The sequence below is a fragment of the Scomber japonicus genome, chromosome 23 (genome assembly GCF_027409825.1).
Source record: "Scomber japonicus isolate fScoJap1 chromosome 23, fScoJap1.pri, whole genome shotgun sequence".
NCBI lineage: Eukaryota > Metazoa > Chordata > Actinopteri > Scombriformes > Scombridae > Scomber > Scomber japonicus.
Window position 1 is genome coordinate 24,029,787 of NC_070600.1, and position 22,537 is coordinate 24,052,323.

Consider the following 22,537-nt stretch of genomic DNA (forward strand, 5'->3'; position numbering starts at 1 on the left):
CTCATGTTTAAATATGTTTACTGCAGCCTGATGCTAACTGAGCAGCTACTCGGCTCTAGCTGTGCAGATAAAACAAGTTATTTAATCATGTTGTTTTGTATGAAAGTAAATTGCAATCAGCTATAAACACCTTATCTTATAATTATGACTTACTATGAGATAGTAAATCATAATTAAGAGATAAGGCCTCTGAATGTAATGTGCTTCGGTGATTTTGGTCTCTAAGAAATTATAATGAGCATTTTTCACTATTTCATAGATAGATGGATGGATGGATAGATAGATAGATAGATAGATAGATAGATAGATAGATAGATAGATAGATAGATAGATAGATAGATAAACACTTATTCACATATAAAAAAGAGAAAAGTCATTGCTTTGCGACAGGAGATATGTGTAAAAAGTATGAAACGAAAGCGATGACAAGAAATAAAATATATAAAAAATAAATAAACAAATATAGTAGTTGATTTTGTCCATATTGCCCAGCCCAGCTAAGTTTTAATACTAATTACTCATTTATTTTATTCCTTTATAAGGCAAAGCAAGGCAGCTTTATTTATATAGTGCATTTCATAGACCAGGGGCAACTCAGCATTTAATACATTTAACAGTAAGAATTGGAAACAAAGAACTTAAAAACATACAATTTGAAAAATAAAAATAAATCCTAATAATAAAAAAAAAAGAATAGAGCATTAAATATAAGTTTGCAGCATAAAATAATGATTTGCTTTAAAATCATTAAAAGGACATACAGTGCAAATGGAAAATGAGCAACTTCTTTCTTTTCTTTTTTTTTAAACTCATTTAAGGATTGCTTTGAATTTCGTTGTACATAATCAATGACAATGACTTTTATTCTACTACTCTACTTCTGTCACCTCCCCTTTTTTAATACCGTCAGCGCTTCTTACAGCAGAGTGACACCTCCTCCCTGAACATAGAGGATCTTTGGCGGAGCTAGCAGTGATAGCTCAGAGAGACGCCATTAGTTGGGTGCAAACCGGGAATTCACGGCAATATAAGGAGAATTAGCTCGCTGTCAACATATATCTCCATCTGTGTGTTGATATATATTTAAAACAATCTATTCCTCTCATGCTGTCGATGCGTTTTCCTTTTGATTTTTAGCTTCTTTTTTTTTTTTTTTTTTTTTTTAGAAGTCGGAAGCTGATGTGAGCTGCGCAGGACTTCACTTAGCATTAGCAGCAGGAAGGAGGGAGGAGGTGAAGCTTGTTTTTTTGGATATATATCTTGTTTATTATAAAGTGCCCACGCCATGGCGGCCGGAGGGGCGGGAGGTAACAGCGGCAGCGGCAGCAGAACATACTCGTTTAAGGTGGTGCTGCTCGGGGAAGGCTGTGTGGGGAAGACGTCGCTGGTGCTGCGATACTGCGAGAACAAATTCAACGACAAACACATCACAACTCTACAGGTAAGAGACGGGCCTGGGGAGGAGTCAGGCTGACCGCTGGGGACGCCCGGGGAGGGGTCACCCTGGACCCCCGGGTTGGGGAGGGGTCACACTGGACGCCCGGGGAGGGGTTACACAGACTGCTGGGGACAACAGGGGTGGGGAGGGGTCACACTGGACACCTGGGGCGAGGAGGGGTCACACTGGACGCCCGGGTTGGGGAGGGGTCACACTGGACGCCCGGGTTGGGGAGGGGTCACACTGGACGCCCGGGTTGGGGAGGGGTCACACTGGACACCTGGGGCGAGGAGGGGTCACACTGGACCCCCGGGTTGGGGAGGGGTCACACTGGACACCTGGGGCGAGGAGGGGTCACACAAACTGCTGGGGACGGGCAGGGAGGGGTCACCCTGGACCCCCGGGTTGGGGAGGGGTCACACTGGACGCCCGGGGAGGGGTCACACAGATTGCTGGGGACGTCTAGGGAGGGGTCACCCTGGACACCTGGGGCGAGGAGGGGTCACACAAACTGCTGGGGACGTCTAGGGAGGGGTCACCCTGGACCCCCGGGTTGGGAAGGGGTCACACTGGACGCCCGGGGAGGGGTCACGCAAACTGCTGGGGACAGGCAGGGAGGGGTCACCCTGGACACCTGGGTTGGGGAGGGGTCACACAGACTGTTGGGGACGGGACGCCTGGGGCAGGGAGGGGTCACACTGGACGCCCGGGAAGCGGTCGCCCTGGACGCCTGGGGAGGGGTGACACAGACACCCGGGGATGGGAGGAGTCACCCTGGATGCCCGGGCTGGGGAGGGGTCGCACAAACTGCTGGGGACGTCTAGGGAGGAGTCAGGCTGACTGCTGGGGACGCCCGGGGAGGGGAGGGGTCACCCTGGACGCCCGGGTGGGGGTCACACTGGATGGCCAGGTAGGGGTTACATTAACCGCTGGAGATGCCTGGGGAGGGGTAACACTGGATGCCCAGGTAGGGGTCACACAGACTGCTGGGGATGCCCTGGGAGGGTGCCACAGTGGACGCCCGGGAGGAGTTGGCCGTTCCATCCCGGTGATGGAATAGTTTTGTGGGGTTGGCGTTGCTTGAGCGCCGCTAAAAAGGGTTTAAAATCGCCGCTGACTGGAGTTAGAATTGTGGGTTATTCCGTTGGTTGGGGGGAGTCAAAGCAGAAGAGGTGAAGGAGGGGGTGGGTGGTGGAGGAGGGGAGGGGAGGGGAGGGGTGGTGTTTTGGGGAGGTAAAAGTACATATGTATTTAAAGTATTGCAGTAAAAGGGGAGGGGTGGTGGTGATGTACTTTTACTGTAATACTTTATGAGTGTTAAAGTATTACAGTAGTCAAAGCAGGAGAGGTGAGGGAGGGGTAGGAGGAGGAGGGTGGTGTTTTTTTGTAGGGAGGTGTTGGATTGAGGAGGAGGAGGGTGGTGTTTTGTTGGAGGGAGGTGTTGGAGCGAGGAGAGAGGAGGGTGGTGTTTTTTTGTAGGGAGGTGTTGGATTGAGGAGGAGGAGGGTGGTGTTTTGTTGGAGGGAGGTGTTGGAGCGAGGAGGGAGGAGGGGAGGTGTTTGCTGCTGTCATTTGGCTGCGGACGCTTGTTGCGTAGCATGAGAAGTCCCGGGAGGGCGGTGTTGTTTTGGGTGGGGGGGGGGGGTGAAATTGGAGCTGGGATTATCTGAGGTGACGGAAGAGAAAGTCAAGCTGCTTAAAACCTGCCAAGAAAAAGTATATCTGATATCAGGTAGAGAAGAGAAGGAAGTACTTTATTTTAGTAAAAATACCAAAAACATCCTACTTTATTAAAAGTAAAGAAGTATAATCAGACTGATGTAGTATGCAGTATTACAGTAAGAGTACTGCAGTATTATGAGTGATGTAGTATGTAGTATTATGAGTGATGTAGTATGCAGTATTATGAGTGATGTAGTATGCAGTATTACAGTAAAAGTACTGCAGTATTATAGTGATGTAGTATGCAGTATTACAGTAAAAGTACTGCAGTATTATAGTGGTGTAGTATGCAGTATTACAGTAAAAGTACTGCAGTATTATAGTGATGTAGTATGCAGTATTACAGTAAAAGTACTGCAGTATTATAGTGGTGTAGTATGCAGTATTACAGTAAAAGTACTGCAGTATTATGAGTGATGTAGTATGCAGTATTACAGTAAAAGTACTGCAGTATTATAGTGATGTAGTATGCAGTATTACAGTAAAAGTACTGCAGTATTATAGTGTGTAGTATGCAGTATTACAGTAAAAGTACTGCAGTATTATGAACAACCCCAAACAGCAGAAAACTGTGTTTAAATACTCACATAAAGTACAGGTACCTCAAGAACAGCAGTGAGAAGTAACAAAGTACATTTACTCAACTTCTGTACTCAGATTTTAATAATAATAATAAACTTTGGCCGCCATCAGCTGATCAATGCAGTGACATCATCAATCTCAGAAAGAGCAAAAAAAGTGTGTGACTCTCTTCAGGCAGGACTGAGGGGAGGTTACCAAAATAAAAGTCCTCTATTTTCTCCTTTTTATTTCCCGCTGCATTAAAAGCCGGCTTTACACTCGACGTCACACTTTTTGGCACTTCTAACCCAAATCCTCTCCTTTGATTTCTGAGTGATATTCTAAAGCGTTAGAAGTCAGAGTAGTGATAAATACTTCACCTGTCCTCTCCTCCCACGTCACTGTTGAACCTGATCATCAACCTGAATAAAGACTCAACGCTTGTCAAGTTTTAGTTTCACTTCCTGTGAACGTGGTCTGTTCTCGTCACAGGTGCGGAGCGGCTCTCCTCCCTCTGCCTCACCGGTTATTAAACCAACCAAACCGGTCTCTGAGTACAGCTGCTGCTAATATCCTCTGATTTATATGATTTTAACCCTTCTGTCGTCCTCCCGGGTCAAAATGACCCCGTCTGTTTTGACTGTTCCTTCTTTCTTTCCTTCCTCCCTACCTTCCTCTCTTTTCCCTCCCTTCCTTCTTTCCTCCCTCCCTCCTACCTTCCACCCTTCCTTCTTTCCTTTCCTCCCTTTCCTCCTCCCTTCAGTCCTTCCTCCCTCCCTCCTTTCCTTCATTCTTCCTCCCTTTCCTTCCTTCTTCCTCCTTTCCTTCCTTCCATCTTCCTCCCTCCCTTCCTCCCTCCTTTCCTTCCTTCCTTCATTCCCTCCTTCCTCCCTCCCTCCTTTCCTTCATTATTCCTCCTTTCCTTCCTTCCTTCCTCCCTTCTTTCCTTCTTCTTCCCTTCCTTCCTCCCTCCTTTCCTTCCTCCTTTCCTTCCTTCCTTCCTTCCTTCCTTGACTCGAGGACAACAGGAGGGTTAAACAGAATATTTTCAGACTTTTGGATTAAATAAAGAACTGAGTAACATTTATAATGATATTTTTGTCCTTTATTAATAACACGCTAAAGTTAAATAATAGCTTAACCTTTGTGTCGTCCTCCCGGGTCAAATTGACCCTGTTTGTTTTTACTCTTCCTTCCTTCCTTCCTTCCTTCCTTCCTTCCTTCCTTCCTTCCTTCTGTCTGTCCTTCCTCCCAGGAAGGGAAGAAGGAAGGGAGGAAGGTAGGGGAGAAAGAAAGAAAGAAAGAGAGAAGGAAGGAAGGAAGGAAGGAACAGTCAAAACAGACGGGGTCAGTTTGACCCGGGAGGACGACAGGAAGGTTAGGGGGTTAATAACATCAGCTGTCTGATATTCTTCAGGCCGAGCGAGGGCACAAAGTTCTCCAAATGTAAACTGACTTCCAGATATTCGTCCCCATGGTTACGGCTGATACGGTGCGTTCACTGTCCTCCGCGTGTGTTTTGCATATCCTGTTTCAGAGCCAGCTGTTCTGCCAGCGCGGCTGCACTTTCAGGGTTGTTTACCAGCCGCTCGTGTTACAGGAAACTCTCACTGACTGGAGACTTTTAGGAGGAGAAGAGAAAGAGAGAGTAAGAAGAACTAAAAAGGGAGGAAGGAAGGAAAGAGGGAGGGAGGAAGGGAGGAAGGAAGGAAAGAGGGGGGAGGGAGAAAGGAAAAGAGGAAGGGAGGAAGGTAGGGGAGAAAGAGAGAAGGAGGGAGGGAGGAAGGAAGGGAGGAAGGAAAGATGGAAGGAAAGATGGAAGGAAGGATGGAAGGAAGGAAGGAGGGAAGGAGAAAGGAAAAGAGGAAGGAAGGGAGGAATGAAGAAAGAAAGGGGGAGGGAGAAAGGAAAAGAGGAAGGGGAGAAGGAAGGGGAGGTAGGAAGGAAGGACTGAGGAAAGAAGGAAGGAAGGAGGGAGGGAGAAAGAAAAAAGGAAGGAAAGAAGGAACGGAGGAAGGTAGGAGGAGAAAGAAAGAAAGAGAAGGAGGGAGGGAGGAAGGGAAGAAGGAAGGGAAGGTAGGGAGGAAGGAAGGACTGAGGAAAGAAGGAAGGAGGGAGGGAGAAAGGAAAAGAGGAAGGAAGGAAGGAAGGGAGGAAGGAAGGACTGAGGAAAGAAGGAAGGGAGGAAGGTAGGGGGAGAAAGAAAGAGAGAAGGAGGGAGGAAGGAAGGGAGGGAGGAAGGAAGGAAAGAGGGAGGGAGGAAGGAAGAAAGAAGGGGATTGAAGTTGTTTACCAGCCGCTCGTGTTACAGGAAACTCTCACTGACTGGAGATTTTAGGAGGAGAAGAGAAAGAGAGAGTAAGAAGAAATATAACAACCCCAGGAAGTATGAAGCAGCGTTTTCCATACGAGCAGCCAGAGATCATCATCAGGTGTCGATAATGACTTACAGCCGCCGCAGATCCACTCACACCAAACCTGAGTGTTTACATGGAAAAAGTTCTTGTTTTTCATTTCTATCAAGATTCAATATTTCCTTTTATTGTCATTTTCATTCAATAGAGCCAAAAATAACTCAAACCTGAATAGAAGTCATGATTCAACATACTCACAATAAACTGAATGGACAACTTTTATTGTGAAGGATCCACTACAAAGATATCCATCTATCCATCTATCCATCTATCTATCTATCTATCCATCATCCATCTATCCATCTATCCATCTATCTATCCATCCACCCATCTATCCATCTAGGCATGGGCCAGTTTTCACGGTTTTATGATTACGATATTATTGATATTATGATATTATTATAATCTGATATTTTGAAATGTCTGTATTTAAAAACAAAAAGAAAGATTTTTTTTCTCTCCATTGAACGGTCTTTTATTTTTAGTAAATATGTATTTAAAATAAATAATAATAAAAAATAACTGAATTATTTCTAAATAAATAATAAAAAAATAAGTGCAGTCTTTTAACTGAGGCTAAACCTGCAACTCAAGTCACGACATAAATTATTTTTAGTGAAAAAAGCACAAAATGCAAATAAATGCAATCACTGAACCTGTGGCTCAAGATAAGAACATAAATAATTGAAAAAAGTAAAAACACATCTAAGATAAATATAAATAAATAAATAAATGCAGCAGGAGCTTAAAACTGAATCAACAGTTTTTGGAGACTTGCTCACGATCATATAGGATGTATTTCCTCCTCGCGCTGCTACTGTCCGTTACCTTCTTCCTCTGAGCCGCAGCCGTCTGTCTTTTTACGGTAGCCGAAGTATAAATACAGCCGACTTGGCGCTTTTAGAGGGGGGAAAGTTCGGGGGGCTCGCCTCCTTCAGCCATCATACAGCCTGCAGAGCTACCTGCTTGTAACAGCAAGCGGAGTACGGGAGGGGCGGGAGGAGTATGGGAGGGGTTGGACTTTACGCTGCAGCTGCACACGACCTGAGCAACCTGAGGGACCTCCACTCTCTCTGACGAGACGTCACATTAAAAAACCCGCTCATACCGCAGGAACAGTGTGACAGAACATTTTAGTGGTTTTGAAACTGTGACTTTTTCATACCGTGGTATAGCTTGAAACCGGTATACCACGGTAAATCGACCAAACGACTCATTGATTAGATGGGAGTGTAAAGAACTGTCAAATTTAAAGCATGAAATAAACAGAAATGTCATAGAGCTGCCTCGTGTCATCAGATCTGTACAGGGATGAAGGAAGAGGAGGAGGAGGAGGAGGAGGAGGAGGTGGTGATACTGTTAGACTCCTCCAGCTCCTCCTTCATGAGCATGGCCACAGTCTCATGATCTCAGACGCTCCTCGGTGACGTTTCCTCAGGGCTCAGACACGTGAGCAGAGGGTCGGTTGTGTTTACGGTCGGTTAAAGCGACGTTATCTCACGTAGCCAAAGGATTTCTACAGAGAGAACCGTGAAGAGACTGAAGACATGATTTCTGCTCAGAACTGCTGTTGATCCAGATTTTACATAAAGATGTTTCTAAACAAGCAGTGGAAGAAATATTCAGATCATTAACTGAAGTTAAAGTACTGCAGTATTATAGTAATGTAGTATTCAGTATTATAGTGATGTAGTATGCAGTATTACAGTAAAAGTACTGCAGTATTATGAGTGATGTAGTATGCAGTATTACAGTAAAAGTACTGCAGTATTATGAGTGATGTAGTATGCAGTATTACAGTAAAAGTACTGCAGTATTATGAGTGATGTAGTATGCAGTATTACAGTAAAAGTACTGCAGTATTATGAGTGATGTAGTATGCAGTATTACAGTAAAAGTACTGCAGTATTATGAGTGATGTAGTATGCAGTATTACAGTAAAAGTACTGCAGTATTATAGTGATGTAGTATGCAGTATTACAGTAAAAGTACTGCAGTATTATAGTGATGTAGTATGCAGTATTACAGTAAATGTGAGGGCTGCTGAGATGATTAATGGGAAAGAAGAAGAAACTAAGTTCTGATACATAAATGTGTTTTCAGTTTCTGGACTAGAGTAAATGTACTTTATTTATCATAAATTGTCTGGGGTGAGGGTTTTATGGAGCATTTTATTTCTAATGTCAGCTGTTCCTTATTTAATGAAAACTCAACACTTCCTCCATGTTGATCTGTTGACGTGATAAAAACCAGCAGCAATAATCCACTAATCACGTCGTCCTCGTCGCTCTGCTTCTCTTCTTCTTTCAGTTTTCAAGCACTGATTAATTTCTGCTTCTCCTCCTCCTTCTTTTCCTTCCTTTCTTCCTTCTATCTGTCCTTCCTCCCTTCCTTCCTTCCATCATTCCTTCCTTCCATCATCCATCATTCCTTCCTTCCTTCCTTCCGTCCATCATTCCTTTCCGTCTTTCATTCCTGTCTACTCTTCCTTCTCCTCCTTCTTTTCCTTCCTTCCTTCCTTCCTTCCTTCTCCATATTTTTAATGATCCGGCCCACATGAGATTAAATTGGGCAGTATGTGGCCCTTGAATGAAAATGAGTTTGACCCACATGATTTAGGGTATGGCAGCCCGACATGGTCTGATTTGTAGTTTAGTCATTTGAAGAACTTGAAACTACGTAGAAAAATATATTTAATGAAAAATATCAAAATCTAACAGTATTTTATATGTTCTTAAATAATGAATTAGTAGTAGTAGTGAATCACTTCACTTCTTAAATAAAACCTCTTTAATGTTGCTCACAGATTGAACCAGAATGATGTTCATGAAGCCTGAGACCCAACCAGCTCAGCCTCTCAGAGTCCTGTGGGAAACACTGCTGACCCTTCATATGAATAACTGACCCATTAACATGAACTAATCGTAGTAGTTAGGGTGCTCACCTTGGTTACACGTCAGAGCACATGACCCACAACACACCCAGTCAGCTGATGGACCTCACACTCGCTCTCTCTCGCTGTGTCTCTCTCTCTCTCTGTCTCTCTCTCTGCATGAATACATACTTCTATTCCTGCTCTTCCAGCCTCCTCAGTGATAAATCTCTCTCTTCCTCTCAGTCATTCAGATAAGTCTTCTTCTTCTTGTTGTTGACATTTGAAATCTAAATCTTGGCGGCGACACTGACAGTCACTTTCCCACCGAGCTCGCCAATAAATCTCAAATGAGTGGGAGGAAAAAAATAACTCAACCTTTTACCCAGACGGACTTTGACCTTTTGGGTTCTCGTCAGAGTCTCGTCCAACAAACTTTTTTTTTTTTGGCTGGAAACTGTCCCAGGTTTGCAGGTTAAAACAAAACAGACGGATGTCCTCTTACACAATATGAGAAGTTACTAAAGTGCTTTGAAGATTGCATCAGTCGTGCCTCATAAAGTCCATTCAAAGTTTTCACATCGGGATTATTATTATTCAGGCGTCACTTCTCTACAGAGAGATTTAAAGTAAGCACAGCAGTATGTTAATCCGTGGTCCAACAGCGATGAGGTCAAAGGTCACGTTTCCATGAAGACATGCATGTGACTGTGTCTTAGGGGAAAGCACAGGAGGAAGGAAGGTGTGGTGAACGTGACTCAACTCGGCACTTTTCACAGAGAATCAACGTGATGGAAATCAGTCAGAGTTTAGATTGTTTCAACACCTTATTAGGATGAAAAGGCCTGATGTGAACACTTCCTTCATTATCTGATTTATTAATGTTTACAATATCACATGTTTGTTTTTCTAGAAAGCTGAGCTGAGTCTCAAGTCACACGTCTGTTAGCACACGTCTTGTGTAACGAGCGTATTTCGACAGGTTACTGTTGACTCAAATCAAACACGGCCGTTGAACATTCAGAGGAAATAAATGTTTCCATACTTCTCAATATGAACGAACTAGGCATGGGCCGGTATGAGATTCTGACGGTATGATAACCTGAGGTAAAAATATCACGGTTTCACGGTCTTATGATTACAGCTATAAAATGTGATATTTTGAAATGTCTGTATTTAAAACCAATTTTTTTTTTCCATTGAACAGTCTTTTATTTTTAGTAAATATGTATTTCTAAATAAATAATAAAAAAAATAAGTGCAGTCCTTAATGCAGTCCTTCAACTGAGGCTAAACCTGCAACTTAAGTCACGACATAAATTAATTATTTTTAGTGAAAAAAACACAAAATACAAATAAATGCAATCACTGAACCTGTGGCTCAAGATCAGAACATAAATGATTGAAAAAAGTAAAAACACTTCTGAGATAAATATAAATAAATAAATGCAGCAGGAGCTTAAAACTGAATCTCAACAGTTTTTGGAGACTTGCTCACGATCATATTGGATGTATTTCCTCCTCGCGCTGCTACTGTCCGGGACCTTCTTCCTCCGAGCCGCGGCCGTCTGTCTTTTTACGGTAGCCGAGGTATAAATATAGCCGACTCGGCGCTTTTAGATGGGGGGGAAAGTTCGGGGGGCTCGCCTCCTTCAGCCGTCATACAGCCTGCAGAGCTACCTGCTTGTATCAGCAGCCGGAGTACGGGAGGGGTTGTACTTCACGCTGCAGCGGCACGCGACCTGAGCGACCTCCACTCTCTCTCTCTGACCAGACGTCACATTAAAAAAAACCCGCTCATACCTATACAGTCTATGCTCATACCGCAGGAACGGTGTGATGGAACATTTTAGTGGTTTTGAATCCGTGACTTTTTCATACCGTGGTAAACCTTGGAACCGGTAACCGGCCCATGCCTAGAACGAACCTTTGTACTCAGAATATTAAGAGTGAGACGCAGAGTTTAAAAGTTTTCATTCAGGAAGAAAAAAAAGGGTTTCATGTTCATATGAAATAAATCACAAGGTACCAGGGTTGCAAAATGCTGGGGACTCTCAAATTTGGAAACTTTCAATGAATGGGAATTAACAGGAATTAACTGGAAATTCACAGAATTGCATGTTAGCCTATAACAGGGGTGTCAAACATACGGCCCGTGGGCCAGAACCGGCCTGATTTCCTTCCTGTGTTCTTTTCCTTCCTTCCTACCTTCCTTTTCTCCTTTCTTCGTTCATTCCTTTCTTCCTTCTGTCCTTCCTCCCTCCCTTCCTTTTCTCCTTACTTCGTTCATTCCTTTCTTCCTTCCTTTCTTCCTTCTGTCCTTCCTTCCTCCCTCCCTTCCTTATTTCCTTTCTTTGTTCCTGCCTTCCTTCCATCTGTCTGTTGTGATCAACAGATTAGCGGATAATGAAAACAGTTGATTTTACTTCCTGATCGTCATCGTTGTGTCTCTTCTTCTCTGCAGGCGTCCTTCCTCACAAAGAAGCTCAACATCACAGGGAAAAGAGTGAACCTGGCCATTTGGGTAAGACCCGTCTGTTAGTCTTTGTTCTCATTCATACCGATGATTACACTGGCCACATTAACATTAGTGTGTGTGTGTGTGTGTGTGTGTGCGTCTGTCTGTGTGTGTGTGTGTGTGTGTGTGTGTGTGCGTCTGTGTGTGTGTATACAGGACACAGCAGGTCAGGAGCGTTTCCATGCGTTAGGTCCCATCTACTACAGAGACTCCAATGGAGCCATACTAGTGTACGACATTACAGACGAAGACTCCTTTCAGAAGGTAACGAAGCTTTGTGCTTTTATTCACTTCACTTTGAATCCCCCCCCTCCCCCACCCCCCACCCCCAACTCCTACTAAACATTTAATACAAAGGTTTATAACATGAGAAGATAAGATGTGAATCACAGTAGAAGGAAGCAAAGGAGGGAGGAAGGAAGGGAGCAAAGAAGGAAGGGTGGAATGAAGGGAGGAAGAAGGATGGAAGGAAAGGAAAGAAGGGATGAGAGAAGAAAGGAAAAGAAGGACAGAAGGAAGGAAAGAAGGACAGAAAGAAGGAGAGAAGGAAGGAAGGAAGGAAGGAAGGAAGGAATGACAAAGTAAAGGAATAAGGAGGGAGGGAGGAAAAGAGGAAGGCAGTAAGGAGAGAAGGAAGGAAAGAAGGACAGAAGGAAGAAAAGAAGGACAGGAAGGAAGGAAGGAAGGAAGGAAGGAAGGAGGGAGGAAAAGGGGAAGGAAAGAAGGACAGAAGGAAGGAAGGAAAGAAGGAGAGAGAGAAGGAAGGAAAGGAAGGACAGAAGGAAGGAAGGAAACGAAGGATAGATGGAAAGAGGAGGGTTAAATGCTTTTCATGATCAGAAAACACGTGATGTGATTTCAGCCGTCACTAAAGTCCGTTGGTCGCTGGTCGTTGGTCGTTGGTCGCCGTCCAGGTTGCCATGGTGACGGTTTTTAGATAAGTCCGCGTGGCGCTGTGTCGTTATTAATTAATGAATTATTCATGTGAGTTTTGTTTTGTGTTGCAGGTGAAGAACTGGGTGAAAGAGTTGAGGAAAATGTTGGGGAACGAGATTTGTTTATGTATAGTAGGTAAGTTCCACTGCTGCCACTTCTTATTCATCACCTTCCTTCCTTCCTTCCTTCCTTCCTTCCTCCCTCCCTCCTAACTTCTTTCCTTCCTTACTTCTTTCCTCCGTCCTTCCTTCCTTCCTTCTTTCCTCTGTCCTTCGTTCATTCCTTCCTCCCTCCCTCCTACCCTCTTTCCTTCCTTACTTCTTTCCTCTGTCCTTCCTTCTTCCCTTCCTTCCTTCCTTCTGTGCTTCCTCTCTCCTTCCTTCTTTCTTTCCTTCTTCTCTCTTTCTTCCCTTCCTCCATCTCCCTTTCTTCCTTCCTTCTTTCCTCCGTCCTTCCTTCCTTCCTTCTTTCCTCTGTCCTTCTTTCCTTCCTTCCTCCCTCCCTCCTCCCTTCTTTCCTTCCTCCCTTCTTTCCTCCGTCCTTCCTTCCTTCTTTCCTCTGTCCTTCCTTCTTCCCTTCCTTCCTTCTGTGCTTCCTCTCTCCTTCCTTCTTTCTTTCCTTCTTCTCTCTTTCTTCCCTTCCTCCATCTCCCTTCCTTCCTTCCTTCTTTCCTCCGTCCTTCCTTCCTTCCTTCTTTCCTCTGTCCTTACTTCTTTCCTCCGTCCTTCCTTCTTTCTTCTGTCCTTCTTTCCTTCCTTCCTCCCTCCCTCCTACCTTCTTTCCTCCCTCCCTCCTACCTTCCTTCCTTACTTATTTCCTTTCCTCCCTTCCTCCCTTCCGTTCTCCATCCCCCTTTCTTCCTCCTGTCGTTCCTACCTTTCTCTCTCCTTCCTTCCTTCCTTCCTCCCTCCCTGCCTTCTTTCCTTTACTCCCTTCCCTTCCTTCCTTGACTTGAACACAACAGGAGGGTTAAAGAGAAAGGAAACTGATCAAATTCATTATTAGTTTCAGCTCTAAAGTTTCCAGATAATCATAAAACAGTTTTATATGTTGATTTTTAATTTGAATCTTATTTATTAAAATCCGAGGACTCACATTTGGTGTCTTTTTTATCTTGAAGTACTGGTTTTAATTGATACAAAATTTATTTTATTGGTTGAAAAAGTCAGTTATTGATTAGACAAAGTAAACAGTAATTTATGTTGATTTTTGATTAATAATAATTTAAATTCATGTCATTAATTGAGCAAAAACATTCTCAAATATTTGACCATTTTTCCCATTTTCATCATTATAAATTGATTATTTTTAGGGCTGTCAAACGATTCTTTTTTTTAATCGAGATTAATCACAGAATTTCCATAGTTAATTGCGATTAATGGCGTTTTGAATGTCATGTTTAAAATCCTGTTATTTTCCATTTGAAGGCAGTTTTAAGCCCATAATGTAAAGCATTTCTTACCAGAGTGTCTTAACTGGGAATCAATCACGGCTCTGCTGCGACTCCCACACTCCAAAATGGTCCTTTGGTGGAGCTGAGGCTGGCTTGGCTGCACCTGGGTGTTTAGCGTGGAGGTGCTAACTCAAACTCCACGTACTCCGGTGGTAGTTAAACTCCGTTTGACACAGGTTGCATTTTACTTTTGACTTGTCAACTGAAGCGTCTGGAAGTGTTTTAAAGTTAAACAAGCCGTTCAAAAGTCCAGTAGCTCTCTTACTTTCCATCAGCGCGGTAGGTTTACTGCAGGAGGCCACTTCAAAGCATAGCGCTACAGCTAGAGGAGCCGTCTACGGGGGAGTAGAAGGGACAAAAAGGCTTGCAACATTAAAATACCATTTAAAAAAAATTAACGCGTTATGGATTGCATTAATCTAATCGGGATTAACGCGTTAACGCTGACAGACCTACTTTATTTATTTATTTATTTTTATAGCCCAAGAACATAAACATACAATACGAAGAAGAAAAAAAGAAGCAAGAAAACACAATAAAAAAAAAAAAAAGAGAGAGAAATTCATATTTTATATAAGTTTCAGCTAGTTTGAGCTCTGCCTGAAACAGGAAACAGAAATGAATAAACTGGTACATAAAATAAATGTTAGACTGTTTGTTTCTGTTGCTTCATGTTGTCATGGTTTATTCAGTCTGTGTGTGGCTTCATAGAGGGAATTTCTCAAGTGTTTTAACTGGATTATGATGATGATGATGATGATCATGTGTTCGTACCAGCGATACAGTTATGAGATCTGCTGTTTTTCATCATCTAATTTTGGTGTTTTTTAAATCAAAATAATATAATAATACATTTAATTTGTAGCCTGCTTTTCATCCATGAGAGAGCTGCAGTATTAATGACATATAACACACAGCATGAAGAAAGGCTCACAGTGAAGTTTGGGTTTATATACAGTCAATGCTTCAGATTCAAACATGAGAAACATAAAGAAAATGATCAGATTTACCCACAGACTGTATAGAAGACATGGACGTAACATCTGTGACGTCACACATTGGTTTGTGGACTGCTGCTCGGCAGCCAATAGTTTCGAATCTAGGCAGCGCCATCTTGAAAATTTCAGGTGCATGCTGGGAAAAATAAAAACACTGATTCTACTTATATGGGCATGAGGCGGGGCCATGGGCGGAGCGAGGAGGTTGCTATGGTTGCGAGGGCTGGATCTCGAGGACATTGGTCAATCAACCTGTCAATCAGGACGTAGCCCCGCCCTAATGCATACCCTGCTTTATCGTCACATATAAAATCAGGGAGGCCAAAATGTCCCAAATGAACATCATACTGCATTGAAGAAGGCTTTAAACTAGCGATTGAGACCTCTGAAATGAGGCCAACGCGGAAGTAACTTAGAGCTGCATTCTATCAAAAGGCCACCAGGGGGCGACCGTCTCTATACAAGTCAATGGAGAATTCACCAACTTCTCACTTGATTTCTAACCTCAGTAAACGTTTTCAAAATGTGTTTATGGTCTCAATCGCTAGTTTAAAGCCTTCTTCAATGCAGTATGATGTTCATTTGGGACATTTTGGCCTCCCTGATTTTATATGTGACGATAAAGCAGGGTATGCATTAGGGCGTGGCTACGTCCTGATTGACAGGTTGATTGACCAGTGTCCTCGAGATCCAGCCCTTGTAACCATAGCAACCTCCCCGCTCCGCCCATGGCTCCGCCTCATGCCCATATAAGTAGAATCCGTGTTCATTTTTTCCCAGAATGCACCTGTAATTTTCAAGATGGCGCTGCCCAGATTCGAAACTATTGGCTTCCGAGCAGCAGTCCACAAACCAATGGGTGACGTCACGGATGTTACGTCCATTTCTTTTATACAGTCTGTGGTTTTAACATCGGCAGAGCTGAACTGTATAGTGGGAAAGCTCCATATGTGTTGGTCAGATGTTCAAACAGCGTGGGACACGTAAATGATGTTTGACGTGTGATCTGGTGAGTCAGAGTGGATCTCTGCTGAGTCATTCAGTCTGACTCAACCTGTGTTTGCTTTGGTTTCTCTGCAGGTAATAAAATCGATTTGGACAAAGACAGACATGTTTCAGTGGAAGAGGCTGAGAGGTGAGAGCTGCTACACACACACACACACACACACACACACACACATACACACTGGACATTGATTTCTCCACGTGGAGCTGCTCCGCTGTCGTGGAAGTGATCTAAGCATGCTCATTATACCTGTCTCTGTGTGTGTGTGTGTGTGTGTGTGTGTGTGTGTCTGTCTGTGTCTGTGTCTGTGTGTGTGTGTGTGTGTGTGTGTGTGTGTGTGTGTGTGTAGTTATGCAGAGTCGGTGGGAGCCAAACATTACCACACATCGGCCAAACTTAATAAAGGCATTGAGGAACTCTTCCTGGATCTCTGTAAAAGTAAGAAAACCTACACACACTAGAAACATGTTTTTATGTCCTTCCTTCCTTCCTTCCTTCCGTCCTTCCTTCCTTCGTTCGTTCGTTCCTTCCTTCCTTCCATCTGTCCTTCCTCCCTTTCTTCCTTCCTTCCTCCCTTCCTTTCTTCCCTTTGTCCTTCCTCCCTTTCTTCCTTCCTTCCTTCCCTCTTTTCTTCCTTCTGTCGTTCGTTCGATCCTTCCTTTATTCCTTCCTTCCATCTGTCTTCCTCCCTTTCTTCCTTCCTTCCTTTATTCCTTTCTTCCCTTTGTCCTTGTCTTCTTTTCCCTTCTTCCTTCTATTCTTCCTTCCTTCCTTCCCTCTTTTTAAAGGTCTGTCCCTCATGAGATCAGATTGTACTCGTCTGCTCTATAAAACCCTCGACAGTGTTAAAATGCTCATTAACAAGTTTTTTTTATTATTTTTTATATACATGAAAACGCTGTGGGACGGTTTCTGGGACGGTTTCTTGGACGTTCACAACGGAAGAAACATCGTCACACTTAATTGCATGTTTTTGTCTGTGATAGATTTGTTTATCCAAGTTTCAGACAAAACAAGAATATCAGTATCAGATGATTTTTGCCCCCCCCTGATTTTCACTAGATCCAATTTAGGAAGTTGAATAATAGCGAGTCCGGCTTTGAAATCACAAGGGCTACTTAAACAATTAAAATCTGGGGCAGGGTTAGGTTGAACATTTCCTGATGGTGGAAGCTTTGTGTTGGCACTGATTGATTATTCCTGCCTCCTTCCATCCTTCCATCCTTCCATCCATCTTTCCTTCCTTCCATCCTTCCTTCCTTCCATCCTTCCTTCCTTTCTGCTTTCTTTCCTTTCTGCCTTCCTTCCTTCCATCCATCTTTCCTTCCTTTCTTCCTTCCTTCCTTCCTTCCTTCCTTCCTATCTTCCCTCTGTCCTTCCTTCCTTCCTTCCATCTTTTTAATGTCTCTCCCACATGAGATCAAGTCAGATTCTTTATTTTATTATTAAACTGAGGGAACATATCAGTCGATCCAACTTTCCTTCTTGTCTTATTTTCCTTCCTTCCTTCCTTCCTTCTTTCCTTCCTTCCATCTTTCCTTCCTCCCTTCCTTCCTTCCTATCTTCCCTCTGTCCTTCCTTCGAGTCCAACACCTCGACTTTGAGCAGCTCAGGAAGTTAAAAGACAAAAATATACTGCTTGGTGGTGAAATAGAAAAAGCTAACTCTGTGTGTGTGTGTGTGTGTGTGTGTGTGTGTGTGTGTGTGTGTGTGTGTGTGTGTGTGTGTGTGTGTGTGTGTGTGTGTGTGTGTGTGTGTGTGTGTGTGTGTGTGCGCGCGCGTTTTTAGGGATGATGGAAACCGCTCAGGCCGAGGAGAGGTTGAAGGGCAACGGAGCCAGCCAATCGGCATCAAGTAGGCGGGGCGTACAGATTGTCGACGACGAACCACAAGCCACGCCTGCCGGGGGTTGCTGCTCCTCTGGCTAGCACACACACACACACACACACAGACACACACACACACACACACACAGACACACACAGACACACACACACAGTCTCTGTTGGTCCGATTCATAAAACCCTAAAATATTTCGAGTGTTTCTGCCGTGTTCATTCAGTGCCGTCTCTGCTGCTAAGGATCATTGGAAATTATATTGAAATGATTCCAGTCAGTAATCCCTCCAAAATAAAATGAACCAACATGTTTATGATTTCAAAAATAAAATCACAATTTCAGCACTTTTGACTTCTATCATTTCCCTTCATGAGCAGTGACGGAGTTGAACTGATATTCCAGCTCAGATCTGCAGCTGTTTGCTTTTCATACAAAAACCCTTCACTAATGAACGAGCTGAAATACTGAAAACACGTCAGCAGAGATTTTAATTTTTGCTTCTTTTTTTTTTTTTTTTTTTTGGTAAAACATGAATCCAGATGTACAAACACACATTTGTATAAAGCTCCATTAGTTTAGTTGTAGTTCAGTGGAGGTTTTCTGGCTGCATGTTGTTAATATAAAGGTTGTTTTCAAACTGCAGCTGGTTGATTTTCTGAGTTGAGCTATCAGGAAAGTAAAAGTCCCTAAAATGAGTTTATCTATTTCAGGTTCAAGGATGTTTTTCCCACTGTTCGGTTTTGGATCATCTGTACAGTATTAAACCTCTGAAGGACTTCTATAGCGAGCAGCTTTCACTCACAGATAAAAGATCAAATCTAAAGTCACAAATCAGCTGTTGATGTCTCATTGTTAAAGCAAAATGACGAAAGAAAGAATTCAATTAAGCAACAACTAGAAGAAGTAAAAAACATCCTGATTTCTGGTCTATAAATTAAAGCTGGAGACAAAGAAAAACATAAATGAAAGTCGCCCAGAGCCCAATATAACGTCTTCAAAGTGATTAATTGATCAGTTGATTGACAGAAAATTCACTTTTATTCATCATTGATTGTTATTTTCTGATCAAAAGCTGTCAATTTGATTCCAGCTGTTTTTCTTTGTTGAATATCTTTGTGTTTTGAACTGTTGTTGAAGACGTCGCCGCGATCTGATGGACGTTTTCTGATGTTTTATAGATTAAGCAATTAATTGATTAATCCCAAAAAAAAAAAAAAAAATTAATTAATCTTCACATTAAAAAAGAGAGAAAATGCTGCATTTTTACTTCAAATACCAAAATACAATTTTAAATTTAAGAAAACCGCTTAATGGATTTAATTGTTTCATCCCAAAACAAAAATAACCTCTTTATCAATACTGTGCAACTTAAAGATCCTACACACACACACACACACACACACACACACACACACACACACACACACTCCTGTTCACCATGTTTTCCTGGACAGTGAATAATAACGTGCATGTTTGATTTCTGTAAACAGCTTTGTTTGGTTTACTTTTAAAGACAAATGGTAATTAAAAAAAACTGAACTGCAATTATTTAATAAGTTATATTCATGTGGCAGTGATGGAAACCTGTACATGAACAAACAAACAAACAAATGTTGTCTCTGTACTCTCTATTGTGTACTTTACTGTTGTTTTTCTCCACCGGGCCTGTACTGCATTAATCTCTCTGCTTCTTACTGAATGAACTCTGAAAAATGACCACAAAAAAGAAAAACAAACAGAAAAAAGACGTGCTGGACGTTTTATCTGCCTTTAAGGAAAAAAAAAAAAAACTTTTGGGGAAAATCAACACAGGTGAAATAAACAATGTACTGTCCTGTTCTTTATGGAATAATGGAAAAACTAAAAGGTGGTTGAAAAGGAGAAAAAAAATCAGCACACTTTTTTTGGAAATGTAATTTTTTAAACTGCTCGTGTCAAAGTGTTTTGTAAAGATAATAGAACAATTATAACTATTTACACAATCCATGGAGGTGTCACACACATTGTCGTTATTTCTAATGCACAATAACATCCACTGTCCTTTTCTTAACAATGGTCAAAGACAAAAACCTTTCTGTTAGAATCACTGATGACATGAAGAATGTACTTTCTCTGTTAAACTGTGTTAGAGCAGCATATTACTGTTGTAGCTGCTGGAGGTGGAGCTAGTTTATACTACTTTATATACAGTTAGCTAGTTTACACTACTTTATATACAGTAAGCTAGTTTATACTACTTTATATACAGTTAGCTAGTTTACACTACTTTATATACAGTTAGCTAGTTTACACTACTTTATATACAGTTAGCTAGTTTATACTACTTTATATACAGTAAGCTAGTTTATACTACTTTATATACAGTTAGCTAGTTTATACTACTTTATATACAGTTAGCTAGTTTACACTACTTTATATACAGTTAGCTAGTTTACACTACTTTATATACAGTTAGCTAGTTTATACTACTTTATATACAGTTAGCTAGTTTATACTACTTTATATACAGTTAGCTAGTTTAGTCCAGTGGTTCCCAACCTAAGGGTGGGGCCCCTCCAAAGGTCAGCAGGTAAATGTGAGGGCTGCTGAGATGATTAATGGGAGAGGAAATATTGGATCATTTGAACATTTATTGAAATGAAAGCATGTGAGAAGTTAAGAGGGAAAAATCAGTATTTGGTGGAGCTGTTAACAACTCATAGACATCTGACATGTGAGTCGACTACACACTGCTGACTGGTTTCATCTTTAACAATGTGTTGGATTTTAAAAGCTTGTTATATTATCCATTGTGTCAAATCTGCATCTGAAAAGTAACTAAAGCTGTTAAATAAATGTAGTGGAGTAGAAAGTACTGTAGCAACTATAGGTTTCCAAAAAGGCCGCTGAGAGACATAGTAGGTTCTTATCTGTGATGCGTCCATACAAATCAATACTGAAGTCCAGTACTAAATCCCTTTGTCCAAAAGTCCCACTGCTACCCAAGTGAACAGATAAAATAGGAAGAAACCACACCCATGTGTCAATCAATGCAAGTGACGCAACACGTCAAAGTACAATTACTGTATTCAGAGATGTTCTCCGAGAGTGTGTTCAATGCAGGAATACTACTACTTTATCCTCATCATCCAGGCATTGAATGGAGGACAGTTTCTCCGTCAGTAATATAAGCGGCTACAGGACGCTGTTGTGTTAGCTGTGGTCGAGCGAGCTAGAGAGTGAATGAAGAGAGGGAGCGCTGACGGGAAGAAAGCCGGTGAATCAGATCAATTAAACGTTATCTGATTGTTTCACAGCGGTTACATTCAACAGCACTAATAAACTTCCTCACACACCTGCACTCAACCTGCAGCTCAGCCTCAAACCTCTTAATGTCAACCACCTGCTGCTGTTTAACCTCTTAACGCACGCTGTTCCGTCTACGGGACGGGATGGAAGTTGGGAGGTAGCCACAAGTTCTTCTGAATGTTTTAAACACCAACCCTTAAACATATATATTCATGCCGTACATTGTTAGAAAGCTTAGATTCTCCTGATTCATTCAAGACCACTCACGACTTATATGGTTGCTCACAGCCGTAATAGTATTAGCGGTTAGCTCGGCTAGCCACTCAGCTAAAGTAAGAATGCTATAATGCTACATACCTTCAAAGTCTTCCCTTTATCCACAACGATCATCTTATGTCTCAGGACTTTCTGTACAGCTCGCCAAGTATCCATTCTACTGAAATATGAAATCCGTTTCCATAAAACCGGAATACTTTCCTCAATATGTCAACATGTATTTAGTCCAACATGTAACGTAATAACACAAATAACAATCCATATACGGTCCGTTTACGTCATTTCCTGACCTGCACGTCCATTTCAGAGTACACGTGACTAGATGTTTACAACCGTGAGCCTCTCCTGCTTCTGACGACACCACACACAAGCCAATCGGTGTTTAGGATTAGGCAGTACATGTCTCCAAAGCCAATGAGGACATGTGACCGACAACAATGGCGACATGGCTTTGATTGACAGCTGTTCCAGCCTATGGAAATATTCGGTGAAATGAAGTTGATAACCTTTTAGCCAATAGTCTGAGGTTTCCAACGGTGTATGACACTAAACTATTTAGTTTGGCTGTCCATAAACAAACTCCAAGCGTAACCGGCGTGCGCCCTGTGCGTAAAAGAGTTGAACCATATATCATTACTATTATTTTTGGTACACGGTTGGTTCTTCTTCGACTTAACATATGACTTATACCAAAATAAACAGATAGATAGATAGATAGATAGATATGGCCAAACAAAAAAATATGGTTATATGTAATAATAATAATAATAATAATAATAATAATAATAATAATAATATGGTGTCAGCTTTCATTAGAGACCAAGATTTTGATTGTAGGCAAAGGGGTTGTGAAGTTATAGGTGTTTGATTGTGGTTATACAGCTTTGGTAACCAAGTGTCCATTTGGAGTCTCCAAAAAGGACCCGAGGAAAACGCATGGACATACCTGTTGAAAAATAACTGAAAAATTCATCTTTTGGTCTTTTGACTCCAAATTTGGACTGCATGAAGTCAAGACCTGTGGCTATGGCCTCAGTGTGTCTATATCTCGCTGAGAGGTCCCTGAATGTCTGTACACATGTCATTGTAAAGGCAAACCTATGGGCGAGTAAACAACCCCATCATTGTAACCTCTGCCACTCTTTGTCAGTAAGTCACAGAATCACACAGACACTTTTACAAGAATCCTGAGTGTTTCCTTTCCAATGATACCAGA

At 42.2% G+C, this 22,537-nt stretch overlaps 1 protein-coding gene across 1 annotated transcript; it reads left to right on the plus strand.

The window, feature by feature from the left end:
• The first annotated feature begins 965 nt into the window (after window positions 1-965).
• rab21 (RAB21, member RAS oncogene family) lies at window positions 966-19,560 on the plus strand. The gene is made up of 7 exons (XM_053344026.1): window positions 966-1,441; window positions 11,472-11,531; window positions 11,682-11,789; window positions 12,533-12,596; window positions 15,993-16,047; window positions 16,268-16,356; window positions 17,707-19,560. Exons 1-7 carry the CDS (start codon window positions 1,286-1,288, stop codon window positions 17,844-17,846), a joined length of 672 nt encoding a protein of 223 aa, XP_053200001.1. The 5' UTR covers window positions 966-1,285; the 3' UTR covers window positions 17,847-19,560.
• The last annotated feature ends 2,977 nt before the right edge of the window (window positions 19,561-22,537 follow it).